The sequence below is a fragment of the Phalacrocorax carbo genome, chromosome 1, assembly GCF_963921805.1.
Source record: "Phalacrocorax carbo chromosome 1, bPhaCar2.1, whole genome shotgun sequence".
NCBI classification, from domain to species: Eukaryota; Metazoa; Chordata; class Aves; order Suliformes; family Phalacrocoracidae; genus Phalacrocorax; species Phalacrocorax carbo.
This window is the reverse complement of record NC_087513.1, coordinates 51,118,778-51,146,555: the sequence shown is the minus strand read 5'-3', so window position 1 is coordinate 51,146,555 and position 27,778 is coordinate 51,118,778. Positions and strand designations below refer to the sequence as shown.

Below are 27,778 nucleotides of genomic sequence, written 5' to 3'. Positions count from 1 at the left end.
TACGTATGCACATACATATCCTGTACAAATAGGCAGCTCTCTCGCCATCAGAGACATGAGACCTTTGCTTCATTGTGTGTCAAGAGGGCAAAAGGAAGGGAAGGCAGTGAATCCCTTAACAAGCTCCTCTGTAAGGTAAGCATCTGTTTGCTGTTCCTCGTAACACCACCACAGAGAAAAAAACAACCCACGCAACCTCGTACCAAACATCCAGACTTCGGTGTCAACTAAGTTACAAGATACACCTTAGAAAATACACAATTCTTGTTCTCGCATGGATTCTTAATCACACGGGTTATAGTTGTCATCTAAGGAAAAATGAAAGAACATCAGGGAAAAAAGCACGTATGCTGTTTAAACAAAATACTGTGTTGTTAAGCACTCAGATAATTTTGCTTTAAGAAAATGACTTCAGGAAATAAAAATGTACAATCATTATATCAAATCAAACAATTATATTAAGGTTCAATTTACAAAAGGTTAACAAATAATTAATAGCTGTTTTAATAAATAGGTATTTACTTCTCATCTATTATCAATCCAAGAGATAGCTCCTAGCTGTCTATAGTACTTTCTACTGATGTGCTTATAACCCTCCCTAACATACACTACATATTTCTCCAACATGAATTACAACATCTAGAAATCATTTATTAACCCTTCATAAAATTCTAAATAAACCTTAATATGGAGCATGACTAACTTTTTACTATTTCAGCCCCATACCCCAGGACACATCAACTACTAGCGCTTCCAAGTTTTTATTTAAAATTCTACATTTTAGTTGGGAGCCACATGACTAGCCACAGAATCACAAATGCCTATGGTGGCTTAGCCAACACACTGCAGACACAAGAAGTGAAACAAAAGTGGTGGGGGAAGATGACAGGGAACAGTTCAGGTTCTTACAAAAAAAAAGCCCTGGCTTTTTTGTTGGAGCAAACATTGACACCATGACAACAGAATCAGAGCAAAATAACGGAGTCTGTTGTAATTCAAGACATTGGTTTTCCTTCTTTTTAGAAAAAAGCCATAATACATTATAATATAAATAAATAGAACAGAAAACACAAAGGTAAATTCCAAAACCCACCACTAGGATCTCAAAAAGGCAACAGCCAACTCTTGGATGCAGCCTAGACTTCTCTTACCTGCAAATTTTCAATATACTTAGAAGTCCTATTTAGAGTATCAGACTTAGGGAACAAGATGTATTATATTTAGGTCTCCTTTTTTTCCATCCAGTATTTTTATCTTCAGATCCCCACCTTAGTTTTTTCCATCAAAATGCCTGCTGTTGGTTTAACAAAGTTCAGCTCAGACTTATACTTTTCCTTCACTTTCACAGCCTCTATCTTCATTCTCACAGTCCTCCACAACGTCTTCACGCTCCTGTGTCTTCTCTTCCTCCTCCTCCTCCTCATCTCCAAAAGTCTCTTCCTGCATTGTAGTAAAAGCAAAAGACCTGGCAGCAACTTGTGCAGCCAGACCAGATGTGAAGTTTAAATCTGTTGATATGTGGAGCTGGGCCAGCCTATGCTTGATTTTTGAATGTAATGCATCCTTAGAGGGAGACTGTGAAACCTCTACTCCATCCATATTGCTCAGCTTGAGTTCTTCAACTTCCCCTTCATGCTGATAACACAGTCTTTCTTCAGCCTCTGTAGAAATACCTTCATCAGTAGTATTGTCTTTGTTTTTCTCCATCTCAGGATCTTCATACAAATATTCTGTCCTGCTTTTATCAGCAGCATTCACTTTTGGATTAGAGTCTTTTTCTTCAGATTCATCACAACTTTGGCTGCAGTCCTGCTTTTCCATATCTGAATTCATATGTGATTCCAAATTATTTAGTAGCTTCAGCGGTTCTACAGGAGACAAGGGTTTCACTGCAGCTTAAAAAGGGGGAAAAAAATTAAATGATAACTAAAAGCAAGCTGGTATATAGAAATAATTTATTTGTGTTTGAGAAGATGCAAGATTGTAGAGGTCAAAACAGATTAAAAAATAAAATCGAAACAACACACAAAAAAAATGCAGTCAAAGAAAACTTAAAATAAAACCGTGTTTTCTAACCACAAAGCTGAAATAAAATGTGGTAGCTACTTGTTGGAACTACTTACAATCTGTGACGTAAAAAGAGAGCACAAAATCAATGACGTTTAAAAACGGCATCAAACAGGTACTGCATTCAGTGTTAAAGTAAAAAACAAGTAGAACTAGTGCACTGTATACAGATTTGAACTGTCTTTGTTTTAAACAACAGTTTACCTAATCCAGTAAAGACAGCTGGTACATGAAAAAGTCCTTATATGCAATATCTGATCTCATACATCACAACATATAAATACAACATGTATTCATACAGTCAGGTAAGGTGTCCTCACAAATAAAGTGTGGTTTAATTTAGCCTTTCTTGAAGTTAGTAGCAGCAGCGAGTCCCATTGCCAGCAACGGGATGCTTGCCAGGAAGTCTCTCCTCCCAGTGTTAAGGGTTAGTATAACTCGGTACAATCACTTCTTGAAGAACAGGCGTCTTTCTTTTTAAGAAAACGATATAATGTCCATTTCCAAGTAACAGATTCCCTAAACTGCAGCAGCTCCATTAGAGTAGCAGCACGAACATAAATGAGAGCGGCAACAGCAGATTCCCAAGTGGCATTTCCCTTTCTAATTCCATTCTGACTTTACCCCTGTAAGCAGAGATGAAAATAACTCTGGGAAATACACAAACTTTTCACGGGAAACAAAATTTACGGTATTAGGATTTTTCCATCGCATCCTATTTCAGTAATATTTACTTTAGCTAGCTGAAGGCAGGCGCATCATTACGGTTGTCACATTGATCATTATTGTCATTAGCACACTGAAAGACTGTGGCTTCGAATTTGTATTGTACTGTTTGTTTTAAAACCTTAGATACCGAAGGAGCGCTGCACCAGTCTCATCTCAATCGGTAATGGGGTAGTTCTTTCCCTACCTTGTAAAAAACATGCTGCTGCTTATTTCTGCCCATTTACTTGAAGAGGCAGGAATATGCAAGGTAATCTTGCCATTCAGGAGCAAACTTGTTGCCTACTTCCTCCAAAGAATGCTTCCAAAGCCAAAATTTCTTGAAAAACAAACAGATATTCCAGATGAGTAGCTGGCTGATTTGCTGAGTTGATTAGTTAATAAGCGAGGTGGAATTTATCAATTCTCAGAGTGTAGCTTTCCAAATCTGAGAAACAGCTGTATAAAAACTGGTGTATGGACAAGGTGGGAGAAGGGGAAACAGCTGGGTACAACGGAACCACTCACAGAATGAACTTTTTTGGGGGAAGAGGTTAGAGGAAAGGCTAGAAGTGATTTTGCACCGGAAGAAAGTTGTTTTACAGTGTTTGATAGATAAAACCAAAGCCACTAATAACAGCACAGACCTCTTCAAAAGCACTTTCATTTTACTGGCTCATCAAGATGCCAAAGGACCAAAAATAAAAGCTCACCTACACTCCCATAAGGACCTACTGCCCAGACTGTAGGCAGTATTACCATGATGCCAGGCCTGGCTGCATTTGCTTTAGTCTGGTGCCCTGCTAAGAGGATGTTTTTCTTCTGGAAGCCAACCTTTCATGAGTTCACGCTGTGTTCTTTAGACATACCAACTTGTTTGGAGCTGACCTCTTTTATGTGGGAACCCTCACCTCCTTCAACAAACCAAAAACCCTAACAAGTCAGAATGGCTTGCTGGGTGCCTTGACTAACAGATTAAAGCCTTTGAGTATTTCGGGATCTTTTTTTCACAATAACCACAAGTTGAGAGAACACCGGATTTCTGGAATACGATCATCCTATAAAAGCAGGCTATGGAAAGAAAGCTGTGGAAAAGTGTGATACCATGGTCATCCATTGACTTGGGCCAATGGAGACAAGAATATGAACCTTTCTGGGTTTAAATCTTCAAGATAAAGCAAGCCACAAATGTGGAAAACACAGCTCACAAAAATGTTTCTTTAAGGAATGATTCACGCATATAGATAAATTAAAGCCTGCAGCAGTAATGTGCTAGGGTCCATTATATCACATTTAACTGACTTGTGTTTCTTTTGAAGAAATAATGAAGAAATTCCTTAAAAACCAGTAGATGTTATGTCTGCTGTCCCTATCTGTCTTTCAGACTAGTCACACACAGTCTCCGAGCGAAACGGAGACTATATTAACTACTTTTGTGAACTGCCCTCATGTTTTCCAGTTTTGTACAGGATGGAAGTAATCAATGATTAGTCCTAGGCAGCTGGAGGAAATCACACTTCCCCCCCTCCACACCATTGAATCTCTAATCTTAAAACAATGTAGTATGTATAAATGGAAAGGAAAGGAACCAATGTGAGTCACAAAGGCTTGCAGGTGAACAGTTACTGAAGACTACAGGCGTTAGCTGACGCTTTCCAGCTACGGCCACAAATGGCCTGAGGATATACTGATGCGGACAGGTATCAGTTGCTAACCTAGATAAGGAAATACCCTGTGCAAGCTCTCCTGACAAGAACTTTTTCTGCAGCAGGCACTAGATCTGTCAAGACTTGAACGGGACATAGGAGTCCTGCCTCCTCCCTCAACAGGGAGGAAAGGAAGACGTGAAGAGATTTATGTGAAGAGCTGTGTGGTGTCGCATCAAACACCAGAAGGATAATATGGAAATCATACTCTTGAGCAGACTCTGATGCAATCTGGTGTTGTAGGTTTTTTTAACTCAACTAGAAGAGAACTCAGTACCAATGGCCAAGTGATTTCTTTTACCATAGTTGTAGCTAAATGGACATACAGAAGAAAGTTGTGAAGAACAGATATTTTTGTGGGTTTGACGTCAAAAGAAACAGTCTCATAAACAGGTATAGTCTTTACTGTGTGTTCCCACTAAATTACTGAAATATGCAATCCATGGTCTTTTTCCCTGGTAGACACTGGCAGAGGCAGAATCCTTGGATACGTTGCCAGATTTGAAGGTTGTTTTTCATAACACAGATCATGAAATTTTTTAGAGGGCTTTTCCTAGACTGTCTTTAAGAGGAAGGAATGAAAATGGGAAAAAAGAAGGGAAAAAGGAAAAGACAAACTACTGCCAATTTTAAAGAGAATAAATCAAACAGCTCAAGCAGTGAAAGGGATCAAGTTCTATCCAGTCCTATTGCTGGAAGAGACAGACCGTCTTGTTGAGGCAAGAGAAACTTTCATATTCCTGCCTTCAAGTGCAAGTGGATGGAGCTACCCAGCAGTCCTCAGAGTTAGTAAAGGCTAGTTTGGAAGAACCTTTCTTGTTACCTTTTTTTTTTAAACATATTCTGTATACTTACAATCTCATGGAAGCAAAAGCCAGTCTTACTCTTTTATGAGCCTTTAATATTTCAAAGTCTAGCTCTTCACTTTAACCTATATATTTCTGTACATCTGGGATAATTTCTGATGGTTTCTTTAAATTCTGAAAAGTAATTTATTTATCCACCTTGATTAAAATTAATATTTACTGGAAAGCCATGAAAGAAAGACAGTTCAGTTTGCATGGTTTATAGCCTGACAGTTCTCTTTATGCTATCTTAATATTTTGTGTTTAATATTTTAGCTCAATATTTTGTTTAGAGCCAAATTCCCATTTCCAAGTTCTTTTCAATATATAGTAAAATGATTGCTACAAGTCATACAAAGAGATGGAATACCAAACTAAGGCCACACAGCTCTATCAAAGACACTACTATAGCTAAGCACTGTCCGAATTCTAACATAGTCGAAAGTTGATGGCAGACACCTACCCTTTCTTAGAAAGGAATTAATTTTCAAAAGCAATGCTTACCATGGTCGCTGAATAGCAGCTGTTTCCATTTCTGTCTTTCTACTTCTGAAGCTTTAAATCCCAGTACAGATTTCAATTCTTGTAACACCCTCTTAGACTCCTGTCTCTCTCGTTCTTGTCTCTCTCTTTCTTCCTGGGAAAAGCAGTAAAAATCTTCCCTTTTGTATTCATTCTCCGTATCTGAATAATCAACATATGCTTCCAATTCCTAAAGAAAGAAAGAAAGAAAAAAATTTTATCTTCACTGTCAGTGTAGTCCAGGTCCTACAATATGATGCATGATCAAGTGATCTCAACACAAGCCAACCACAGTAACAGGATGGAGCCCGGTTTGAGCAGGGCCAGTGGATCTGAACCTACTCTCAGCTATATCTGTAAAATTTTGGAGCAAGTCCACTTGTTGAAAGTCAACATTACTGTAGTCACCTAAGATTTACTTTCACACACAAGTGTGATCAAGTGATGTACCTTGAAAATGGGAGTCCATTTTCCCATAATTACAGGTGGAAGTAAGCAATGCTGATGCGGCTCTGGTTTTTTTTTTTTAATTTACACTATAAGCAATTCTTCCTCAGTCAGGCATCTTGCTAATTTCACTTATGTAAATCCTTATTAAGAGGATGTTGAGAATAGCAATCTCCTCCTCCAATTTTAACTACATTGGCTTACAAGCATGAAAAAACAGAGCTCCATTTATGTTGCAACAGACAGCCAGTAAAGCTATTAGTCCCAGCTCTTTGATATGGAAAAAAATCTAGAGAGAATACATGTGGGGTAGGCTTGGGGGAAGGTGAGGGAGGGAGAAAGCAGAGCACGGGCGTTCAATCTGCTTTCAGAATGCATCCGCCGCTCAGCTGTGGGATGGAGGAGGCCAGCCTCTCTTCAAGACAGCCCAAACTGTTGAGTTCCTCAAACAACACAAAACTGTTCAGAGTCACAGTCTGTTTTAGGTATCCAAAAATGCAAAGATTACTCAAACTGAGGACAGGCTGGTTTGTTCTGGAGCTCATCCCTTTTGCAGCTGTTCATCTAACAATATGCAGGTATGACCCTATTTTATATACTGGCTTTTAGCAATTCACTTTGTTTTTCTATATTACTCTGATTTGTGTTGCTGCTCTCCTTTTGTCGCTTAATTCTAACGATACATTGAGAAGAGATGAATGCTAGTGCTCTTTCTTCCAGGATAGGAAATACCTCCCCAAAGAACAGCAAGAGGAATATACATAATTTTTTTCTGTAAGTCCAATTATGAAACGGCACGGGCTACCTACTTCATCTGTCTTAGCAAGACAAGAAGGTCACTGCACAAGCAACTGAAAAAGGAATGGATACAGCAGACAAGCCCCAATTATTATTTTAAGTGGTCCTATTTTTTTTTACCTGCTCTTCAGGGATTGGATCTTTGTTTTCTATGTGTATGGCAGGCTGTGTTAAAGGTACTGTAGTACGCTGTAGGTTGTCACAGGAAACTTCAAGTTTGCCTTTAAGGGGAAAGAAGAAAAGTGATTAAAAAACCCCAAAAGATGGAGCATTGAATGATGTTTTTGACTCACTCAGGGAAGGTCCAGGCATTTTCATTAGGCAGGATTGGCACACACACAAAAAATGGTGAGAACACTAGTTAGAATACATTGAAATACTGTGTTAGAGAGCACTTAAATAATTAGCTCTTTTGATATAAGCTGGGTCTGATGAAACTCATCTTTAAATACTTCAACTAACAAATCTCAGAATTTTTATAGATTTTCAAAACCTGCAGATGGCAAGAAAAATTGGTAAAACCAGAAAAAAGACTTGATGCCCAAGTTTAAAAAGACAAGTAAAATAGTAAAATTATAGGCAGATCAGCTTCAAATCATTGGAAAACACTGGAAGAAATAATCACGCAAAATTTACAGGAAGCTATTTGGAAGGTAGCAAGGAAATAAGTGACAGCCACTGTGGGTTTGTGGAGAGTAGATGATTTCAATTACTCCAATTTCATTTTCCAATGCAGTAACAGGTACTAACAGACTAGAAAGCAACTAAAGCAACTAACAGAATAGAAAGAAGCCAAAGACGTCCCGCATTTTGTTTTCAGTATGGGTTTTGACATGGTGTCATGACAGACTCATAAGCAAAATGCATAGGCCAGGAGAAGTTGCTCTTAGGTGCACAAAACAGTCTCTTGGATAATCAGAGTGTAGTTAACATTTTCAGACAGAAACAATATCATTAATGAGGATTTGTCTCAAGTCCAATATTCTTTAATAATTCCAATAGGTGAAAGAAAAGTGTTCCAGCTCGTTAAATCCGCTGACATTGGGATAATCTGCAAGGATACTGGAGGGCACAATTAGAATGGAAAATAATACTGGAAAATCAGAGATACAGCCCAGGAAGAACTGGATTTCAGATAGAGCAGTTTGGTGACCATGGCTGCAAATTTTTGTCCTTTGGAATAGCCAAATGCACAATATATGACAACTGACTAGGCAGCACCACTGAGAAAAAGATGTGAGGAGCCTAGTAGTCAACTATGCCCTGCTGCAAGCAAAAAGCCAAACTACGTACTAGCACATATAAACAGCACTGACTGTTAGACACACGAAATTACATTTCTACTCTGGCACTGATCAGGCCGTGGGAGGAACATAGTGCCTAGTCTGGGGCTCCTTCATTTAATAATATTGTGGACCAACTAGACAGAGGGACTCCAGAGGAAAAGAGTGGAAATGATCAGAGGACTAAATAAAGTATAGTTGTCAGGGAAGAGTTGAAGGATAGAGTCCCACAGAGAAGATGGAAACAAACATATTAACTATCCTCAAAAATGTAAGAGCTACAAAAAGGAAATGGATTTCCATTGTGGGTGGATCAGAAGTACCGTTTTTAAATTACAGCAAGAGATATTTCTATTCAGTAATAACTTTCTACTGGTAATGGAGTTAAGTGCTGGAATAAATGCCTGGAAATAGTGTAAAATGTCTCTAAAGAGAGGTTTATAGGAAGACGTAAACAACGTTTACTCACAAACACTAATTTACCCTTGATAAGGGAAATGGGCTACATGACCTTACCAAGTCCTACTATCCCTATTTTCAATTTCTAATCTATACATTGATTATACTTAGGGATGGTATTCTGAAAGTAGTTGGTTCACATTAATGACAATTTTAGTGGTGTTCAGTTGCCTACTTTTGCGAACAAGGAAAGTATGTAATTCCCTAATTGCCTGGGCTGAGCTAAAGATTTGACATTCCGGAAGTATCTAAATGCAAAGTTTAAAAGAAAGGTGATGCATGTAATGCAATCTGAAGTAAGTGGAAAATTGACATATTTATTTTATAAATATCAAGCCACCTTGTCCATTGCGTAACTCTGCTTTGTAATAAAAACACTTTAATAATAATAATAATGATGGCAGCAACAATAGAAATACACTCCTGATGGTCTGAAGACAAATTTGGAATGGTATATGGAAGTTACCAAATAAAAGCTTGCCTTCCCAAATCAGAGGAGTAAAGCAGATGCTCTAATATGTACAGACTGCTCTGTCTGCCACCTATATGGGACGATGCCACTGCTAACGATATGCCTCAAGATCATGAATTCACAGTGTTTAACTAAAACTGTCACTCCTTTAGTTCCTCTCCATTGGATCAAAGGACTGATCCAGGAGCTTGCAGCACAGTACTATGGCCTTGTTCTTATAAATATCTAAAAAAAATTTATATATTTGCAAAGATAGAGACAATTTAAAAGGAAAAAGGATGGAATTTAGACAGTTTGAGGGACATTATTTCAAAGATCAGTAAAACAACACTGTAACTAGCCATAAAGGGTATTCCATCCTGTAAAATTAGCAGCAGATTACTACATGCTTAAATTGTGGAGGCCTTAAGTGGAAAAGCAGTTTCATCAGTGACAAAAAAAGGTGAAAGAATAAAGAGAAGATGGCTGGAAGTCTAGAATCAAGTCATGTCGGAAATGAGCAAAGATCTACGTGTAGATCAATGACAGATAAGTATTGTTGCCCAATGAATTTAAGTAGAGGTGAATTCCCCTCAAGGTGCTAAAGCCCCACTTGCTCTCAGGCTCTGTTCTGACTGACAGGCTCAGTGACAAACGGCACTGGTTCTAGAAATACACCAAGTCCTGTAAACAAAGAAGCCAAACGGCATTCGCTAAAGTAACCATATACTATAATATACGCTCGTATCACCACCCATGAGTGGCTGATGGGAGTGTATGAATGTTTAATCAGTCAGACTGAAAGGCTTTGCTTTGGCAGAGTTTGATGCAATGAACTATTCAACGTAGCTGTAAGAAACCTGCTTCGACACAGAATGATTTAGGGTAAGAAGCATGCAGTGATTGCTGAAGAAGACTGATCTGTTTATACAGAAAACACTTAAAGATACCCAAAACTGCTCTGAAAATAAGTGTAAGGCAGCTACGTAGGATACCCTAACTAGGATAGCCCACAGTTCTAAACAGCTCTTTAGTGGTTGGAAACTTTCACCTCCTGGTTCAACAACAGCACTCTGATGCTGGACTGGGTTCCCAGTTTCCTCCTTGCCATGGAGCAACACAGGCCCTTTGCTGCTGCAACTAATGAGCTGACTTGTGCTTCTCATGGAAGGTAACCTTCCCGTGCTGAGAGCACAAGGAACCAAGAATGACTAGCAAAGATACATTTTTGCTAAATATATAAGCATGGTAAGAACGAAACCCAAGCAAACAGTAAATTTAAATACTCGATACATTTTGTATTTATAGATGAAGAAGCAAAAAAGACTTATTTTGTTTAAATACTAAGCACAGTTATAAGATACTGCTAAAAATATTTAAGAAATATATACAACTTCTATGTAATGAAATATTTCCTCTCAAAACAGGGTCTAAGCCATCAGCATCAGCTCCCTCTTCAACAGTGTTCATAACTGACATTGAAAACTGTATTCCCACTGCTATACTGGTTGAACTAGTTAGTTGAACTAAACATCTATTGCAGCAAAAATGCTGGGCATCCTCTTAGACACCATGTTCTATTACCATGGGTTTCTCGCTACAGCTCTTGTAAAAAGATTAATTTGGTTTTGGATAATACTGCATAAAGACAAAAAAAAAAAAAAAGTGTTTAGCTGCTATATTATTTCAGCAGGAAGATATATTCTTCCAAAGAGCTTTCAGGAGGCACTGACAAAAACCCAAGATAATTTAATGAAGTAATTCATATAATCATGACTGACAGACCAGCTCTTAAGATTTGTAGAAAGACAGCAGAAGAATTAGACTTGATTTCATGCACAGCTTGAAAAGGTCAACTCACAGAAGCTGGACTGCTTAGAAATATATCAGGAAAGACAAATATAGTCAGATAAAAATAGTTTTCAATGACCAACATAATTTAAAAGTAGCTCCTGTGGAGTAATTCAGTAAACTTGTTGCGAAGTAGAGATTCAACCCCAGCACGCTTCCAGGAAAGTCACTGGGCAAAAGTGAAAGTGAAGGATTTTTTAATTTTGTATTTCCCACGCAATCCCTCCCTTCTAGATCACATACTAGGTTATTTTTGTACTGAACTTTAAAAGGAAGCAAGTTATAATAAAAGTGCCTGCTGTGAAATTTATATACAAAGTAAAAATAAAACAAAAATAACTAAAAATACTATGGTGTGCAGTCTAGAATGAACATTTAAGGAAAGGGGAAAAAAAGATCAGTGGAACTGCTGGTTGTGGAGAGTACCAACAAAACACAACAGGCTAGCACATGCAAATTGTAGCAGACTACTTCTAATATCCTCATAGGTTGTTCTACACAGCACTGAGAGGGAAGTTGTAAGACTAGACTGTTAGGCAAAGTACACGCAAGTTTGGTTATACCATGTCTGGACCTGCACAGAGCCTGCATTAGGCCTCCCAGTGCTCCCAGTTCAGCTGTAAGCACGAACAAGGTTAGCTCGCACACCTCTAGGCCCACAGCAATATTCTTCCGTCTACTGGATATCCCACCCATATATCATTACGAGCTTAGCTGACTACTAAATTTGGATTTCTGTAGGTAACTTGCTGATACCCCAGGTCATCATTTTCCTAATGCAGTCTCTATTACCAGCATTTTTCAGATGCTGGGCTGTGCCTTCCTAGGATGGTAAAAAAGCTCCTGGAAAAAAGAAAGATTAGAAATTATCGGTTCAACTCCATGACAGGAGAGCCTAAGTTCGCTTCCATTATTTAAGCTAGTTGTGATTTGCAAGGAGAACAGCATGGGCAGTACAGGTCATTAAGGAGAGGGACATAAGGCAAAATGTTAGGATATGCTGCTCAGTATGACTTTTAAGCACATGGAAGATTAGCTCCCTCTCTCCGAGAGAGCAGGTAAATGGGTACTGTATGCTCAATACACCCTCTACAATTTAAAATGTTCCAGGAAATGTCACTGTCAAGAAATTTTCATGACAACACCATTGTGATTTCAATTAACTATGTGATTTTTATACAGTAAATAAATTAAAATCTCAGGGTTGATTCTTCAAAATCCTACCCCTTCACATGTGATTCTCCAGTCAAAGCAACAAGCTGCTACCACCCTACATCTGGAAATGTAGCAATCTGAAGCCACAGGTCAAACAAACCGGGCTAACACATTTACATTTTTTTCTGAAACAAAAGCTTCAAGGTCATCCCAATGAAGAAGTCTGACAGGTATACAGTTTTTCAAAGTGTATGGTCATAAGACCTTCTTCAGCTAGAATTCCATCCATTTGACCATTCCATCTCTAAAGTGTATCCCATTAGTTGTTAAATTAATCTCTCACGTTTACCTTTTTTATTTGGGTTTCTTCCACGCATTTTTTCCACCTGAGAAATGGCTTCTTCCCAGCAGCTGTTGCTTGCCTGGATATGAGGCTGAATAAACTTCAGTTTTTGTTCCAGAACCTGATGGGCTTCTGTTGTCAACTCAGGTATCTCCTTAGTGCTAACAAGTTTTTCAAGTTCATCCTCAAGAATTATTACCCTAAGTGATGAGGAGATTAACAGAAATAAGTAGTAATAAATATTTGGCTTGACCGTTCCTTCAAGTGTTTAATTTAATACCCTGTTATTGTCTTCAAGTTTTAAGAATCTAACTCAGCCAACTCGTCAAAGATGCCCCAAAATTTAAAAAATAAGATCCTTTTCTCCACATCAAGATACATTGTTCACTTGCATTCGTTATAGTAATTCTTCTATGTCAGATTAAAGGAGTAGGACAGTTTCAACTATTTCACCAAGGCAGTGATGAATCTTTAAAAATTAACTGGGCAGTTACCATAAGCTGAAATTTCTTATAAAGCATTTGGTATGTTGCAAAATCAATGAAAGATAAGTATGTTTTCAGATTTTTTTGAGGGAGGGACAAAAATGAGACAAGGTCTTAATGCGCTGCTTAGCTTTGAATTTTCATCAGATACTTAAAGAATAACCACGAAACAACAGCAGGTTCCATATTGAACCAAGGATCTTTTACTGCATACTATGTGAAGATATGCCTATGACTGCAATGACTATACGTACCTGCCTTTTTTGTTTTTAATCTGGGATACAAACTGACAACCCAAAGAACTCAAGTCTGAAGCCCGCTTCCTACAGGCATATTCTCTTAATTCTTGTGTAAACTTACTCATTGAGCAGTGCCTTGAGATGAAGCTGCAAGCTGCGTACCGCTGTCTGAAGACTGTTCAGCTCTCTTGACTTCTGTTTTGTTCTGGTTGCCCGTTCAAAACCTGACTGATGCTGAGTTTCAAAGTACCGATAAAACTCGTAGCTTCGCTTAAGCTCCTCTAAGCAGGCAGCATGTGTATGAGGTAGGCCTTGAGTCACATCAGACAAGATATGATGAGGCAGCCGTTCAGGGGAGACCAAGGGCTTGGGGGATGCATTGGCTGGGGAGAGGAGCAGCACCAGCCTCCTGAAGAATTCTGAGCTCTGCCCTACCCAGAGCTGAAAGAGGACCTGCAAAACAGGGTAGGGTTAGCTCTGTGTACCTGGGAAGACAGCCAGCTTCTAAAGTAAAAGTACAGATACACCACGCGAAAGCGTTCCTCGGCCAGCAACAGGAACTCTGAAAACTGCAAAAATTGGCTGAATGTTTTTAAAGGGTATCCCAGACCATGTGAGGTTCAGATCTTGTGAACCTTAGGTGACTGTTAGTTCTTCGATGAAGGATATTATACGCAATTATGCTCAGAAGGTTGTCAGAGGCCTAAAAACTCATGTTCTCATCTGACAGTTCCATTGTTTGCTATATTCTCCACATACCCTGCAGCTCATAAAGGGCTGCCAAAATTCCAGAGGCTGCAAAGACATTTTTTTCCTTTATAATGCCAAGCTATCATTTCTACAAACTACTGTTGCATTGCTCCACACCCAACCTTGAAACACGAGTCTAATTGCACTGTACTTCAACAAAAAACATTTTACACCTGAAGAAAGCTGAGCCCCTAACTTAATTTTTTTTTTCAGCCAATGTGAGAAATTTCACCAGTATCAATAAGGAGGGAAAGGCTTGTAAGGAACAGTGTTATATATGGTACAGAAAAGGTCAGTCCATCCAGGAGCAAGGAAACCCACAACTGCAATTTCTTTAGAACTTCCACTTCCAATGAAATTAAAAGAACTGTTTCCTTAGTTTAGAGAAGGCTCTTGGCTCAGTAGACCATGACAGAACAGTAGCATCTTATATCTCTAAAATGAAAACAAAAGGTTATGACACTTTTCTCTGCAATACTGGTCCTTACTAAAAGGGATCAACTGTAGGTGACTATGAGGTGTAGTCTGAAATCTGTTCTCAAGCATTCCAGACTGAGGCAGACAAAGTAACTACTCATCATGGCTTTTTCCATCCCCCTCAGCTACAGAATAGGGCTAACAAATGACTTGTTCTGAGATTTTCAACCTACAGGATTTGAAATAATATATTTACATCTTTGTACCCATATTACTATGGACAAGAGCAAACAATCAAGACCAAAACATTCAGAATAGTAGCACAAAAAATTAAATGCCTTCAGAAAGATGTGGTGTGATATACTCCAAGGGTATATAAAAAATATTTGGATGCAAACTGATAAAATATTCCAAAAGAAAAAAAAGTATCTCAAATTACAAAAGATGGTTATGAGAAGAAGGAACACAGAACGATGTGTAATTAATTTGGGGCACACATGCAAGACTGTGATTTGGCTGGTGCTAAAATAAAAAGCAAACAAATGGGCAGCAATCACACAAGTGTCCCAGAAGGTGTGGCGCCCTGGATAGAAAGCTCATGCTGTACTAACCACAAAAGGAGACCAATCCCTTCCACCAGACATAAGAAAAAACCAGTGAAAAAGTAGCATGCAAAAGTACCGGACTTCAGGAATCAATAATAATAATCCAAAACCTACCTGAAAAAAAGGCACAATGATGAGAGAAAAGGAATTTCCGGATGCATTTAGGGTTGCAAATAGCTTGCTTTGCCAATGGCTTCGGATGATTTTTACTGACACTTAAACTTCACCAGAACATCCAACTGGCTCTCCTCAGCTTGAATTGGTATTTTTTCATAAGCAAAAAATTTTCACTCTATAAATTAGTTTAGTTCAAGGACAAGGTAGCCAAAAGACACAGGCTACATTTGTCATATGGCCTAGACATGGGCTTGAATGAAAACTAAATATTACCAAATCTGGATACATGTCTGTATTCTACCTGCATTTTAACATACAGACAAGTTCTCTCAAATCAAAAAAAAACACCGAAGAGAACTGCACATAAATCCAGGGATCACAACACAAATATGTCCTAGGGTTTTTGAAGTGTATCTGTTTTATGATCTATGCAGGAATCTGCCTAGGACTGACTGATTTACATTAATTTAGTTTGGTTCAACTACATCACACCCAGCCTACATCACTGTCTGTTAGGAGTTAACATAAACTGAGATTTACTAGTTGTGAGTTTAACTGTATCCAGAAAGCACCCCAACCAGTTTAACTAAAACAGTTTTCAGTTAAATTACTGCAAATTGCAGGTAAACAAAGACTTCGCTTACAAGCTTGGACACCTCTGACTGGTTTCTTGTGCTTAAAAATAAGTGGGTAAATAAGTGGGCTGGCACGGTTGCAATTAGAACTTCAGCTAATGAAAAGGCAAGAAAAAAAATCCCCAAAGTTTAAAACTGATGTAGCTCTTAGCTTACAACTAATTAGCCAAAGCCTCAAAGCTTAGCAATCACTGTTACTGGTAACATTTACTGTCAGAACAAAAGAAGTCAAAGTCTAGGAATTAAGTGAATAAAATGCAACAAGAGCCAACCCCACAGAAACACAGAAGTCACAAATTAATGGAATTTTCCATTAAAAAAATAATGTTAAAAGGGAACTGCCTCAGCAGAGAACCACTAGAGTGTAGACGACTTGCATTCGAATTAGATCTTCTTTCCGATTGCAGCCATTGACCCATGCAAATTAAAAACACCTAACATCTCAAAACGAGATAGACAAAAAGGCCATTATATGGTTGTCATTCTGCACAGTTAAATGTTTTTCAAAGATAAAAGAACCACACTGCCTCATGGCAACAGGGGTCCAAGCTTATGATTTCTACTCCTCCGTGTAACTAAATGCACTATTCTCTTTGGCAATTACAACTAATTTTTATCTTCTGATGTCTTTTTATTCAAGTCAAGGGATTAGCTAAAAAAGATTTAAGTACAAATCTGGAAATTATTTTATTCAGCTGGGATCAAGTGAAATCAGAGAGCAAAAAATCATATTAAGGAAGTTGATCAAGCTTATTATAAAACACTGATTTGAATTTACATGATTTGCAGTAAAAAATCCTCATGTTGTATTGTACAACTTCTCTTCAACTACATGCAAAAAGAAATCACCTAAATACCAATAAATGTAGAAACACATCATATGAGACCGATAACATCTCCCCCTCGGCTGACCGTGTTACTACAGGCTAGTACGTACAAGCTACAGAGCTTCAGGACAGCAGGAAGAGGTTTTCACCAGGAGCCTCTGTGGATGTTTGTCCTTCTAGGTGAGGTTACCTTGAGCGCAGGCAAGCTGAAGCCATCGGTTAGGTTGTGTGCCTCCTCTTCAGACACCTGCTCTTCACTCAGTCCCAGACCCAGCTCCTTAAAGGGGACTACACAGATGTAGCTGGTCACATTGTCACTCTCTGAGTTCAGAGGATAGGTTTGGCTGGAGTTAAGGTGGTTAGCAAAGCAACTTTTGCAGTAAACACACAGAAAATGGAAAAACACCTAATAAGGTCTATTATTTCTCGCTGTTTGTATGAAAGCACATACACTCCACTCAAATCCACCAGAATCCTGTTCAACTGAATGTTTTGCAATCCTTATTCAGAGCACAAGTTTTAAATGCTCTTAGAAGGATGACAGATGAGACATTGACAAAACACCTACATCTAAATACAAACACATAAAAAGAAACAAAACAGGCTGATGAAAAATCCCTGCATCCCGTTCAAGCAAGGAAAATATTTTACCTTTAAATATTAAGTTTACAAGAAGTAGCTCATGTCAATCTTAAACCAGAATTCATATATTTAACAGAGGAAAGGGCAATTTTAATTGCACAATTTTAAGTTTCAAAGGTAGCCTATGTTATAGACCAAACCCAGGAGGGTTGGAATTCCCTGTGAGTTCTGTCTGTGGAGGGACCACTCAGAGATCTCTACAATAACTGCTCTTTGACATTTCAGATAGTACCATGAAGAAGAGGAGCTCTCCAATTGTCATACCATTAAAGTTATTGATTACATCGCTGTAAAGCCACCATGATCTTGGCAGGAACAGTGTCAAACTGTTACCTATCAACGCTATTCGGCACATTTAAACTCTGAGTAGGAAAATGTACACTTCCAGTCCTCAGAAATGCTTAAAAAGTAAGAAGCAAGCACAATATAACTGATACCAGAAGATGGATAAAAATAATTCATAGACTAGGCAGCATTTATTTTAAAATAGCACTAATTTTAGGCTAACCTCATGCTGGGGAAGGGGGAGGAGGAACAGTTCAAGATTTCTGCACATTTTGGCTAGCTACCTAGTCACAAAATGGTAAAACTTGCTTTAAAACAAACTTACAACTTCTGGTCATATGCACTTTTGTTCCACAGAAATATATATATATATATATATATATATATATAAATATTTGTAAAGCATTCATAAAAATAGGCCTTAATTTAAACGATGGGTTTTTTTCATTTATATTTCAATTTACAAATTGAATGCTTTCATCTCTTGGGGCACACAAAACCAATTAGAAGCACTTGTTTCTTGTCCAACTAATATGTTTTCTGAAGAAGCTACAAGTTCCATCCGCTTTCACTCCCAAATTTTCCACGTGCTAAATTCTCATAGGATTGAGCTTGGAAAAGTGATTTGCTCAAGAAAATTTTTACCACTTGACTAGAAGAACATTGCATAAAAAATATAATCTATATCCCAGGAAACTGCAATGTTAAGTGTCCAGGCTCTAAATAAACAAATACATTTTTCCCTGATTTCTCCCCGAAGTCCAGGAAGAAAGAAGCCTATTAAGTGTTCAGACAAATACCTGCAATGCAAATTAATTAGGAACAGAATATTATTGTTGCCACCAGCAGCTGCCTCACATAAATGGTGTCTATTCTAAGTTAACCTGCCAGCACGCCCAGCAGATGGAGCACATGGGATGAAGATGGTAACTCCATCAGAGATTGAAAAGTCAGGGCAAAACCCTTCAGGACCAGTTATCTCAGAGACCAATTATATTCCTTGTTAATCTTTTCCCAGAACAAGACATTTCCAACAGCACGAGCACCATAAAAAGCAGTTTGGACACACATGAATTTCTAAGTCATGCTAAAAAAAGCCTTCCAGGCAACATTTCAAACGAGTGGTTGGGCCAAAGGAGCCACTTAACAATACTATGTCTCAGCGAGGGATTCCCAGTGGACTCCTGCACCTCCTGCCTTGCCCTGCTCTATTGTAGCCCTCCCACTGCCACTTCCATGCAAGATGAAAGAAGAGAACTGATCACATGCCCCCATTAGCTTCCTAAGGACTAAACCTTTAGAAAGTTTAAACATACATATACACAAACAAATACATATACACACACTTCCTTCATGCTCTTTGCTCTAAACCACAATATTTTTTTTGTGTTAGCATTTTCTATTAAAGCCAAAATACAGTAACTAACCTTTGGTTAGGTAAATTTTTCTATGTCTTTGTGATAACATTTCATTTATCTGTTTAACTTACGTTCCTGATTAGCCTGAAAGAAGAGAAGGCAAAGCTACTTAATAACAAACTATCATATCCAAAATAAAATATCTGTATAATGAACATCTAAGCTCTGTCAGGAGGCTGATCTTATATACCTATAGAAAAGCAAGAACGCTAATGTACCCCTGTATGTAACAATTTAATATTCATGCTTTTCTTTCCAGAAGCACATTCATACCTAAAGATCTAACAGGAGGGCTTTGCAATATCCCTGAGAAATCCACGCTGCTCTTTTATAAAATTCTCACCTGCTCCCCAGGCGGGAAGGGATGAAGTAAGCATGTGATGAACTGGCTGGTCAAGGAAGAAACATCACACTGAAAAATGCCCAAGTATCTTTACTCAGACCTTCCAGTACTGGATTTCTGATTTAGGCTTTTATGACCCAAAGAGGTCATTGTTTAGCTTACTATTTTCTTGTGTGAGTTTTCTCTTTCCCAAGTTAAAAGGTATGTGGTTTTCTAACATTTTGTGATGTAATAACTAAATTTGTACAGAGGAGAAGGAAAAATTTTTTGCTAGATTTACTAGAGGAAATATGCAAGTTTCCCTGTGCTCAGTGCATCTCAAAGACATATGTCGTGGTTCAGCCTCAGCTGGCAACTGAACACCACGCAGCCGCTCGCTCAATCCCCCCACCCCTGTGGGATGGGGAAGAGAATCGAACGAGCAAAAGAACTTGTGGGTTGAGATAAGCACAGTTTAATGATTACAATAAAATGATAATGATAAATGATTATGATAATAATGACAATAATGTTAATATAATAAAAGGGAAAAGGAAGGGAAAGGGAAAACAGGGAAAAAACCACAGAAACACAAACAATACAACCGCTCACCACCCGCCGACCGACGCTGCCCGTCCCCGAGCCGCGATTGCTCCCCCCTCCCCTGGCCAGCCCCTCCCAGGTAGCATACTGGGCATGACGTTACATGATATGGAATATCCCTTTGGTCAGTTTGAATCCGCTCTCTTAGCTGTGCCCCCTCCCCTCCCAGCTTCTTGTGCACCCAGCAGAGCATGGGAGGCTAGACATGTCCTTGACTAGTATAAGCGCTGCCCAGCAACAGCCTAAACATCTGTGTGTTAACTCAACAGGTTTTTTTTCCATGCTAATTTCAAAGCACAGCACTATACCAGCTAGAGTGAAGAAAATTAACTCTATCCCAGCTAAAACCACGACAACATAGAACACATTTTATAGAATCCATTCCACCTTAATGGGGTGAGATACCATCCAGTTTAAAATACTGTTATGCAATGTCTGGTTTTATAGCACTATTTATGCCTTGCCATCAGAGAATGAGACCTTACACTTACAACAACATTAAAGTTGTTTCAGTTTATATGGTCCAACCTCCAGGTCCTACCTGTGGAGTATCACACCATCTTGCACCAGCTGAGGATACTATTAATATCATCCAGTAACATAAGCTACAAAATTTCCTCCATCCAGCTTGCATATCATTAAATCAGTGAATAAACCATAGACTCCTATGACGCAGAACCCACAAGGCTCTTAAATGTAAGAATATTAAGCAACTAGCACGCTGACTGAAGTATTGCCTGAGTTATTACACAATTCAGTGTAGTGCAGAGGTTTGTTGAACAAGTAGTGACTGGTCTGCACAACATCCTCTAAATACTTAACACAAATTGCCTAATTTCCAGTTTAAGCTTTCAGCCATTGCATCCTACTATACCCTCATCTTCCAGATTGAAATAGAAGTACTCTTTTCTCCCTTCTGACTTTTTCTTCTATGATTTTGAGCACTGTACTCTTGCCGATATGAACAAATCATAATAAGAACCGCATGAGAAAATACTGAATTGTTTCTGCAAGTACCCAAATGTCCCTTCATATAAAGTATATGGAATATGACTTTCTGTCTCATTAAACCACTGGTTCACCAAGTTTGATACAAATGCCTGGTAGAAGGCTAAAGTATAATTGTATAGCTTTTCTATTTTACATGGGAACAGATTTTAATTAGCACAGTATTAATTTATTCTACTCATTGAAGGCAGATGTCTAGCTAAAAGGGGGCCCGTTAGCCACAAGCAAATATTGCTACATTTCTAGTTTTATTGAAGTGAGTAATGATAACTTATCAAGTTTATGCAATTTGTATTGCCATGAATAAAACCATGAATTAAGATTTTTCACTCTCTGTAACGGGTTCATCAGACGGATCTCCCTCTTACACATTTGAGGTATACATTAACATAAAAGCCTAACTTGCTGCAGATATTTTGGTAGGAGAAGTAATACTGATGGCTATAATATCTATACTTAATGGATTAGCATAGATCAATATATCCCTTAACATTAAGATGTTTTTACTAGTTTATTCTTACTTAGTCACTCATTTATGTCTACGATTAAGGTTAATACTTAGACTAGCCAGTTTTTAAGACTCAGCCCAACAGTTACCACTCAGCCCCTCAAGTATATTTTCTTCCTTGTCTCTCTTGAAGTTATAACACAAAGCAAGTGGCTTAAGTTCAAAGCGGCTTCCTTTTGGCTTCCAATAGCATTAGTTTTACTGACTCAAAGTATGAATTTGATACTTATCTCAGAAATAATCAAATACATTAAAGTGTATGTTTAGCAACCTACTTACGATTACTAACAAAAGTCTCTCAAGGCAGTGTAAAATAAAGCAACAATAAGCTTTGCTATTTTACTGTATAGTGTTAAAGGTCCAGATTTAAATCAATGTAAGTATGAAAATTCACAGTAGAATTTAGCTCAAACACATGTCTGTACAACATTATTCACTGCAATGACTTTTTCTGGACAAAAAAGTAACCCACCCATTGAAATAGATTTTGCTTATTTCTGAACACTTTTTTTTGCTTAATATTACATACATGCAACCTGTCTTAGAAAAGAGTTCCTATAAGAAGCTGTTTGGCTGATTCTGTTAAGCACATATAAATGCATATTTTCAAAGTAGAGAAAATTATCAGTCCTCACTAAGCCATAAATGAGTAAATTGATCTTGTTGCAAATTGTTTTTGGAAGGGATATTCTGACATAGTAAGCTTGAAAAATAATTCAGCTACAGATATTTCTAGTAAGTTCTGAATATATAGGAATGTTTTAAATGAAAGCTTAATTCAAAGTATGCCTTTTACTACATTAGTAAATTTAATACCATTTTCTACTACTTTCTGCTACTTTAAGCACTCTATCTAATGATAGACACGTCTCAGTTCAAGACATGTTTACTGTAGCCGTAAGGCAACAATTATTTTCACTGCATTATAAATGTCAATCTCAGATTTCCAGGTTTATTATAAGAAACAGAAGGATGAAGGAAAATAGGACATACTTCACATTATCATCCTTTTGTAGGCCTGTACACCACTCAGAAGGCCCAGTCACAGATTAGGACCTTATTTTGACACTGGACATGACACAGAAAGGATCTCTGAAATCAAAGGCTCACCACTGTTGCTGAAGGACAAGTATCATGCCCATGGTGCAGTACCAACTGAATACCGTAAACCAAGGAAACCAAACTGTAATATGGAAGATTATTTCCCATTTATATGTGCACATAAATGTTTGCATGAAATGCACACTCCACGGTTGAAAGCAGTGCCCGTCCTAGGTATTTGCTCACACTCGTAAGAAATGACTACTTCCTTATTCTTTAAAGAGAAAAATCACCTTAAAGAATGATCAGCCATCAGTTAAAATGGAACTAAGATTTGATCTTTAGTATTAGCTATGAAGATTCAACTTCTGCTCCCTTTGAGACTAGGAAGTGTTTTGCATATTAAATTCCTACTGAAAATTGTTCCAAGCAAAAATAATTCAGTTTTTCACTTGCCTAAAAAGAGAGATAAATCTGCTCTGCAACAAAAATACAAACCAATATCCAGTAAAACAAAAAAATGTTTATTTAAACAGTATTATGACTAACCAGGAAAAACAGGTTTGCATTTTTTAATGCAGTTTTGTAATATTAATAAAAATTTTAAATATTTGCAATATTTCTCTAACATCTTTTTCTCTAATAAAAGCATTTTGTTTTGCTATTGTCAGTGTAAATCACTAACAGCGCTAGTGGATTAATGTCTCTCACAATCCTCAGAAAAAGCAAATTCCAAATAGCAATTCATTCATTCATACTCAAATAACCTAGAGGAGTTAAAGTTGAGGATATCTTCTGCTTTTGTGCGAAGCAAAACTTGTGAAAAAGAACTGTAAAAGTCAGAATTGGGATCTCATTTCCACACATCGGAGGGAAGTTCCTTTCCTTTAATTTATCAACATTCCTCTCCTTCAATTTATCACCTCACTCCTTCATTTAATCTCTCCAGTTCCTCTTTCTCTGTGCTGAAGGCCAGATTCATGCTAACAATCTGATGACGGACAAGGGCATTAAAGTTGTCACAAGTGGCAGCTGTGAATGCTTTTGACATGAAGGAATCTTTGGCTCCTCCAGCATAAGAGTACTATTTAATTGCACAAGGCACTGGAATCTGTTTGAAAGATGCTCCTTGCCATCAATACCCATGTAATACATGCAACATTTTCAGGCATCCACGATACGCAGGCAAAAATTCAAACTAAGGCAACTTGGAACTACCTTAAAGTTGCTCTTAATTATCCTGATGGGGAGGAGGAATCCTTTACTCACCGTCCTTACATTTAAATTCTGTACTTGCAGTTTTTATGCACTGCAGAATTGGCCCGGCCTGCATCTCAGCTCACATGCTACTGCTGGTTTTGCCACAACGTTCTGCACAAATATAATGCTTCCCTTTCCACTTGTCAAGAACCCACCCATATACATGCAACTTCAATAAATTTTTGGCCGTTTATTTCTGCTGGCCCTTACTACTGTGATATCTGCACGATAACTTGGTGTAATGGAACTTGCACTGTAAAAAACTTTTCCAAGACAGATATAAGTATCAAATTATCAAAAGTAAACAAAACTTTCTTCTCTCCCATTCCTTAATTTAAAAGCTATTCCTTAATTTTAGTAGTTACAAAACTAGAGGACAGTCTAATACACACCAATATTCTTTGACTTCCCCACAGCAACAATCTACACACCTGTCATAACCACTGCTGGACTGACATTCTTCATGCAGGAGGATATATGGGAAGGCCACGTTTGCTCATCCTATTTCCAGATCTCTCTTCCCATGTTCTTAGAAGTGATTCTTGATTATTTCCAAGCTCAGTATCAGTTGCTCCTACCAATGTGTCTGAACCAGAGTATTTTTTTCTTTCTTTACATAGCAAAACCACCTTATTCCTCAGAGCTAAGAGTGAAGGCTTGAGCCCAGAAAAAGGATGCCTATCCCAACACAAGTTGTTATTTTGCAATTAAATAATTTCCTTCAATGTGAATGCACACACTTGTAGCTCTGAGTGTGCCTCTGTGTGCGTGTGTCATCACTCAATATCTCCATCCATTTGCCAGGCAAGCTATATTAGTCAAATATTATGTTCCAGGAAGACAAAACAAGTAATGTGTCATGTCAGATTGTCAACACTCACATTACCACCAGCTTTTGTTTCCATGCATGTGTTTTTTCAGATCAGGAACATACCTGTTTTATTTTTTGCTATAATACAGGGTGAAGACATTGTTATTTCCTATATTGAACAGTAAGTAAAATAAACATAGAAAAAACCCTTGAAACGCTAATGCCATTAAAGAAAGTATACAACTGACCAAAGAAATACAGATGACACTTCACAAAATGGGATCTGAACAAAGTGTACTGCTTTGATTCAGAGTAGAAACTCCTTGCTCTTAAGTGTGCCTTTTGACTAATTAATGTAATCAGAGTTTCACCCAGCTTGTCTGAAACAGGAAATCAACTTACCTTTGAACACGGGGATGTCAAGTGAAAGGCCATACTGTTCAGAGAAGAGGGTATTTTGGTGCAAGGGAAACAGATGGCTAAGAGGAGTTATAAAACAAAATCCTGAAGGATTCTGAAACACATTATCAGCACTTACACCAAAAGCATGGGTGTCAGTAACTGGGACAATGTTTTCAGTGCACAGAATCTTATCTCACACTGCACAGTACACAAAAAGACAAACATTTTAAGAATATTCCAAACCAAGCATAAGCACCAATTTACTACGCTACCTTTTTTTAATCTTGTTTAGGTAAGTAATTAGACATTTTATGTTTCTAGACATACTAATTCTAAACATTGGCACAGTTACAGTCACAATAACATCGAATATCTGAACTCGTGTGTTTTTACACAAAGGATATTTTTTCAGCATGTATAGAGTAGCCAGTCTTGAAGCTCGAAAGTTGGCTCTGACAGATCGATAAACGGCTTTCCGGAGACCAATAAGATGCTGACTAGGATGCTGTCCAGCTTTATTAAATGGGCAAGCGGCACTGACCCTGTCAAGCAAACTTGAAAAGTAAAATGTGATACAACTGTACAGATGTCCTAAAGTATTTTTAAGAAGACAGTACATTAGTTTTCTTATTCCAGTACTCAGAAAACTTTTTCAAACCACTCAGTAACTATCAGCGCAAAAAAAAAAGAGCATCATATAAATGATACATTTAAATAAAATTTCAGATAATCAGCCAGGATTCCTCAGTAGACAGCCTGATCCTATTCTCATCTGAGCCATGCATGGCAAAACTCCTGAGGATATCTGTTTTTGCCAAAGTTTTCTGAAATGATACGCTAAGGGTAGAAGGCCATAACATTATCTCTGATACAAAACTATCACAAGCCCACTGTAAGCTTTGGAAGTTTTAACACACAGATATTTAACATATACCTATTTATATGCAAATTTGTTATTTAAATAATTTTTGCAGAAGAGATGTGTTACTACATATTGTTTGTCATGCAAAACACTATATTCTTTCAACCTTCTCCATGCAGATTCTTCTCTACATCAACAGAAATATTATTTGAGTGGTGACACAGATTTTACCATCATGCAAGGAATGACAGCTGTGTTTATGGGAGTCTGACAGGTAAACACATGAAATGCATACAACTATACCAGTATATGTGAAAAAATATTTTGGTGTCCACATATTCAGGTGAACATACCATTTAAAAGAAAACGTGCCATTTGTCTATTAGAATACACTTCAGAATGGCTTTAGAATTGTAAGAAATTGGCTCTCCTGGCAATAAAGTAAATTGTGAACTGGGAGAACGTTAAACATGTCTGTGTAACATTAAGCTGTAGAAAAGGAAAAGAAGATTAATATCCAGTTAGAGCTGTTCATATATAATCTGATGCCAGACTGAGACTGAGACACTGAAAACAGCTTAGGTGCACTCTACTTGCTGGGACTGTTTTTACTAGAATTGGCTCAGGAATGGACGTAGTGCGAACAACAGGACAATGAACTGTGATGAATTGTTTGGGGACTAGAAGCCTGCTTCTGCTCTCACCTTTCCCAGGGCACGGTCAGGAGGTGACTTTATGTCCACAGTCACTTAAAAGGAAAAGGCATACAGGGTACCTGGCAAGCTTGAGGTAGGTTGCTGCACTGGTCACTATTTGTGTAGCCCATATGACTGAAGAGCTGACTAAGCCAGCAGACCTGACCCTTCTGGAAAAACATCAGTCCTACTGCATGTGCTTAGCTGGACCATGCTGCACGTTGACTGGGAGGGGAAATAGCTTATGGCCTTCACTGTTTAATATGGAAAGCAATGCAGCCCACCCACTGAGCAAGGCTGGACCCATACCAGTTTGTTAAACATGATTAACACAAGGAGATTCATGCCAAATACTGCAGTATATTGAATACTCTAGCCAAAATATCATATTAAAATATCTGTGTACCATATTAAATTATGTGAGTGATATTAAAATGACTTATATAACATCTCATAAAGTACTTTAAAACCTGAATAAAATAAAACCAAACTAGGTTAATTTCAATTTCTTAATGTAAATTTAAAATGTTAATCTTGCCATATGTTTCACTAGGGAACACAGCATGTAATGTAGTACATGCCAATCTCTATAATTTCCCTAGCTTTTGAAGGCAACAACTGGAAGTGTTTAGGGATGAACTCTCACATCAGTTTCTAGACTCAAGCCCTGGGTGAATTGTCAGAAGCAGGCTCAAAGAAAAGGAGCAAAATTCTTCTACTGTGAAAAAGAGAGAGATATCTATGTTCTGCTACAGCAATGTAAGCATTTCCAGTTCCTATAGAGAACCAATAGAGCACAACTCATGCACAGCATGTACTCAGCAAAACAATTTGCTTTCCTTCTGGAAAGGCTTATTTCATTGTTTTTTACAAAATAATTATTCTTTGTTCCAGTAATCTTAAATTAGTATAGCTTGCTACAAATGTCTCTGTGCCAGACATGGCATATCCCTGACTTCCTAATGTTCCATTTATCTTCTATATGTTTTAATTGGACTCACAAAATGTTATCACCTCTGTGTACCAGCCACAAGTAGCAAGAAGAAAAAAAGGTTAAGGGTGAATTTCCTCTTTCCTACTGCTCCAAACCCATTTTACTTGTAAAGAACAGTGACTTATTTCTCCATTAATCTCACTAGCCAAATTTTAAACAGACCCTTAGCTTTTAACAAACTTCTACAGACACATTAATAAAAACATATTACTGCACCCCA

At 37.9% G+C, this 27,778-nt stretch overlaps 1 protein-coding gene across 4 annotated transcripts in view; it reads right to left on the bottom strand.

The window, feature by feature from the left end:
* Positions 1-745: 745 nt before the first annotated feature.
* VEZT (vezatin, adherens junctions transmembrane protein) overlaps positions 746-27,778 on the bottom strand; it is a 59,078-nt gene continuing 32,045 nt past the window's right edge. Inside the window, exons 6-12 of one of the 4 annotated variants that reach the window (XM_064451046.1) lie at positions 25,412-25,561; positions 16,898-17,045; positions 13,478-13,809; positions 12,639-12,832; positions 7,211-7,311; positions 5,828-6,035; positions 746-1,895 (exon numbers count right to left, since the gene is read on the bottom strand). In XM_064451046.1, coding sequence (XP_064307116.1) covers positions 1,324-1,895; positions 5,828-6,035; positions 7,211-7,311; positions 12,639-12,832; positions 13,478-13,809; positions 16,898-17,045; positions 25,412-25,561 — 1,705 coding nt within the window. In that variant the 3' untranslated portion in view covers positions 746-1,323. Of the gene's footprint in view, positions 1,896-1,938; positions 2,694-5,827; positions 6,036-7,210; positions 7,312-12,638; positions 12,833-13,477; positions 13,810-16,897; positions 17,046-25,411; positions 25,562-27,778 lie in introns of those variants that run through there. The other 3 variants (XM_064451056.1, XM_064451075.1, XM_064451066.1) reach the window with 3 other exon arrangements.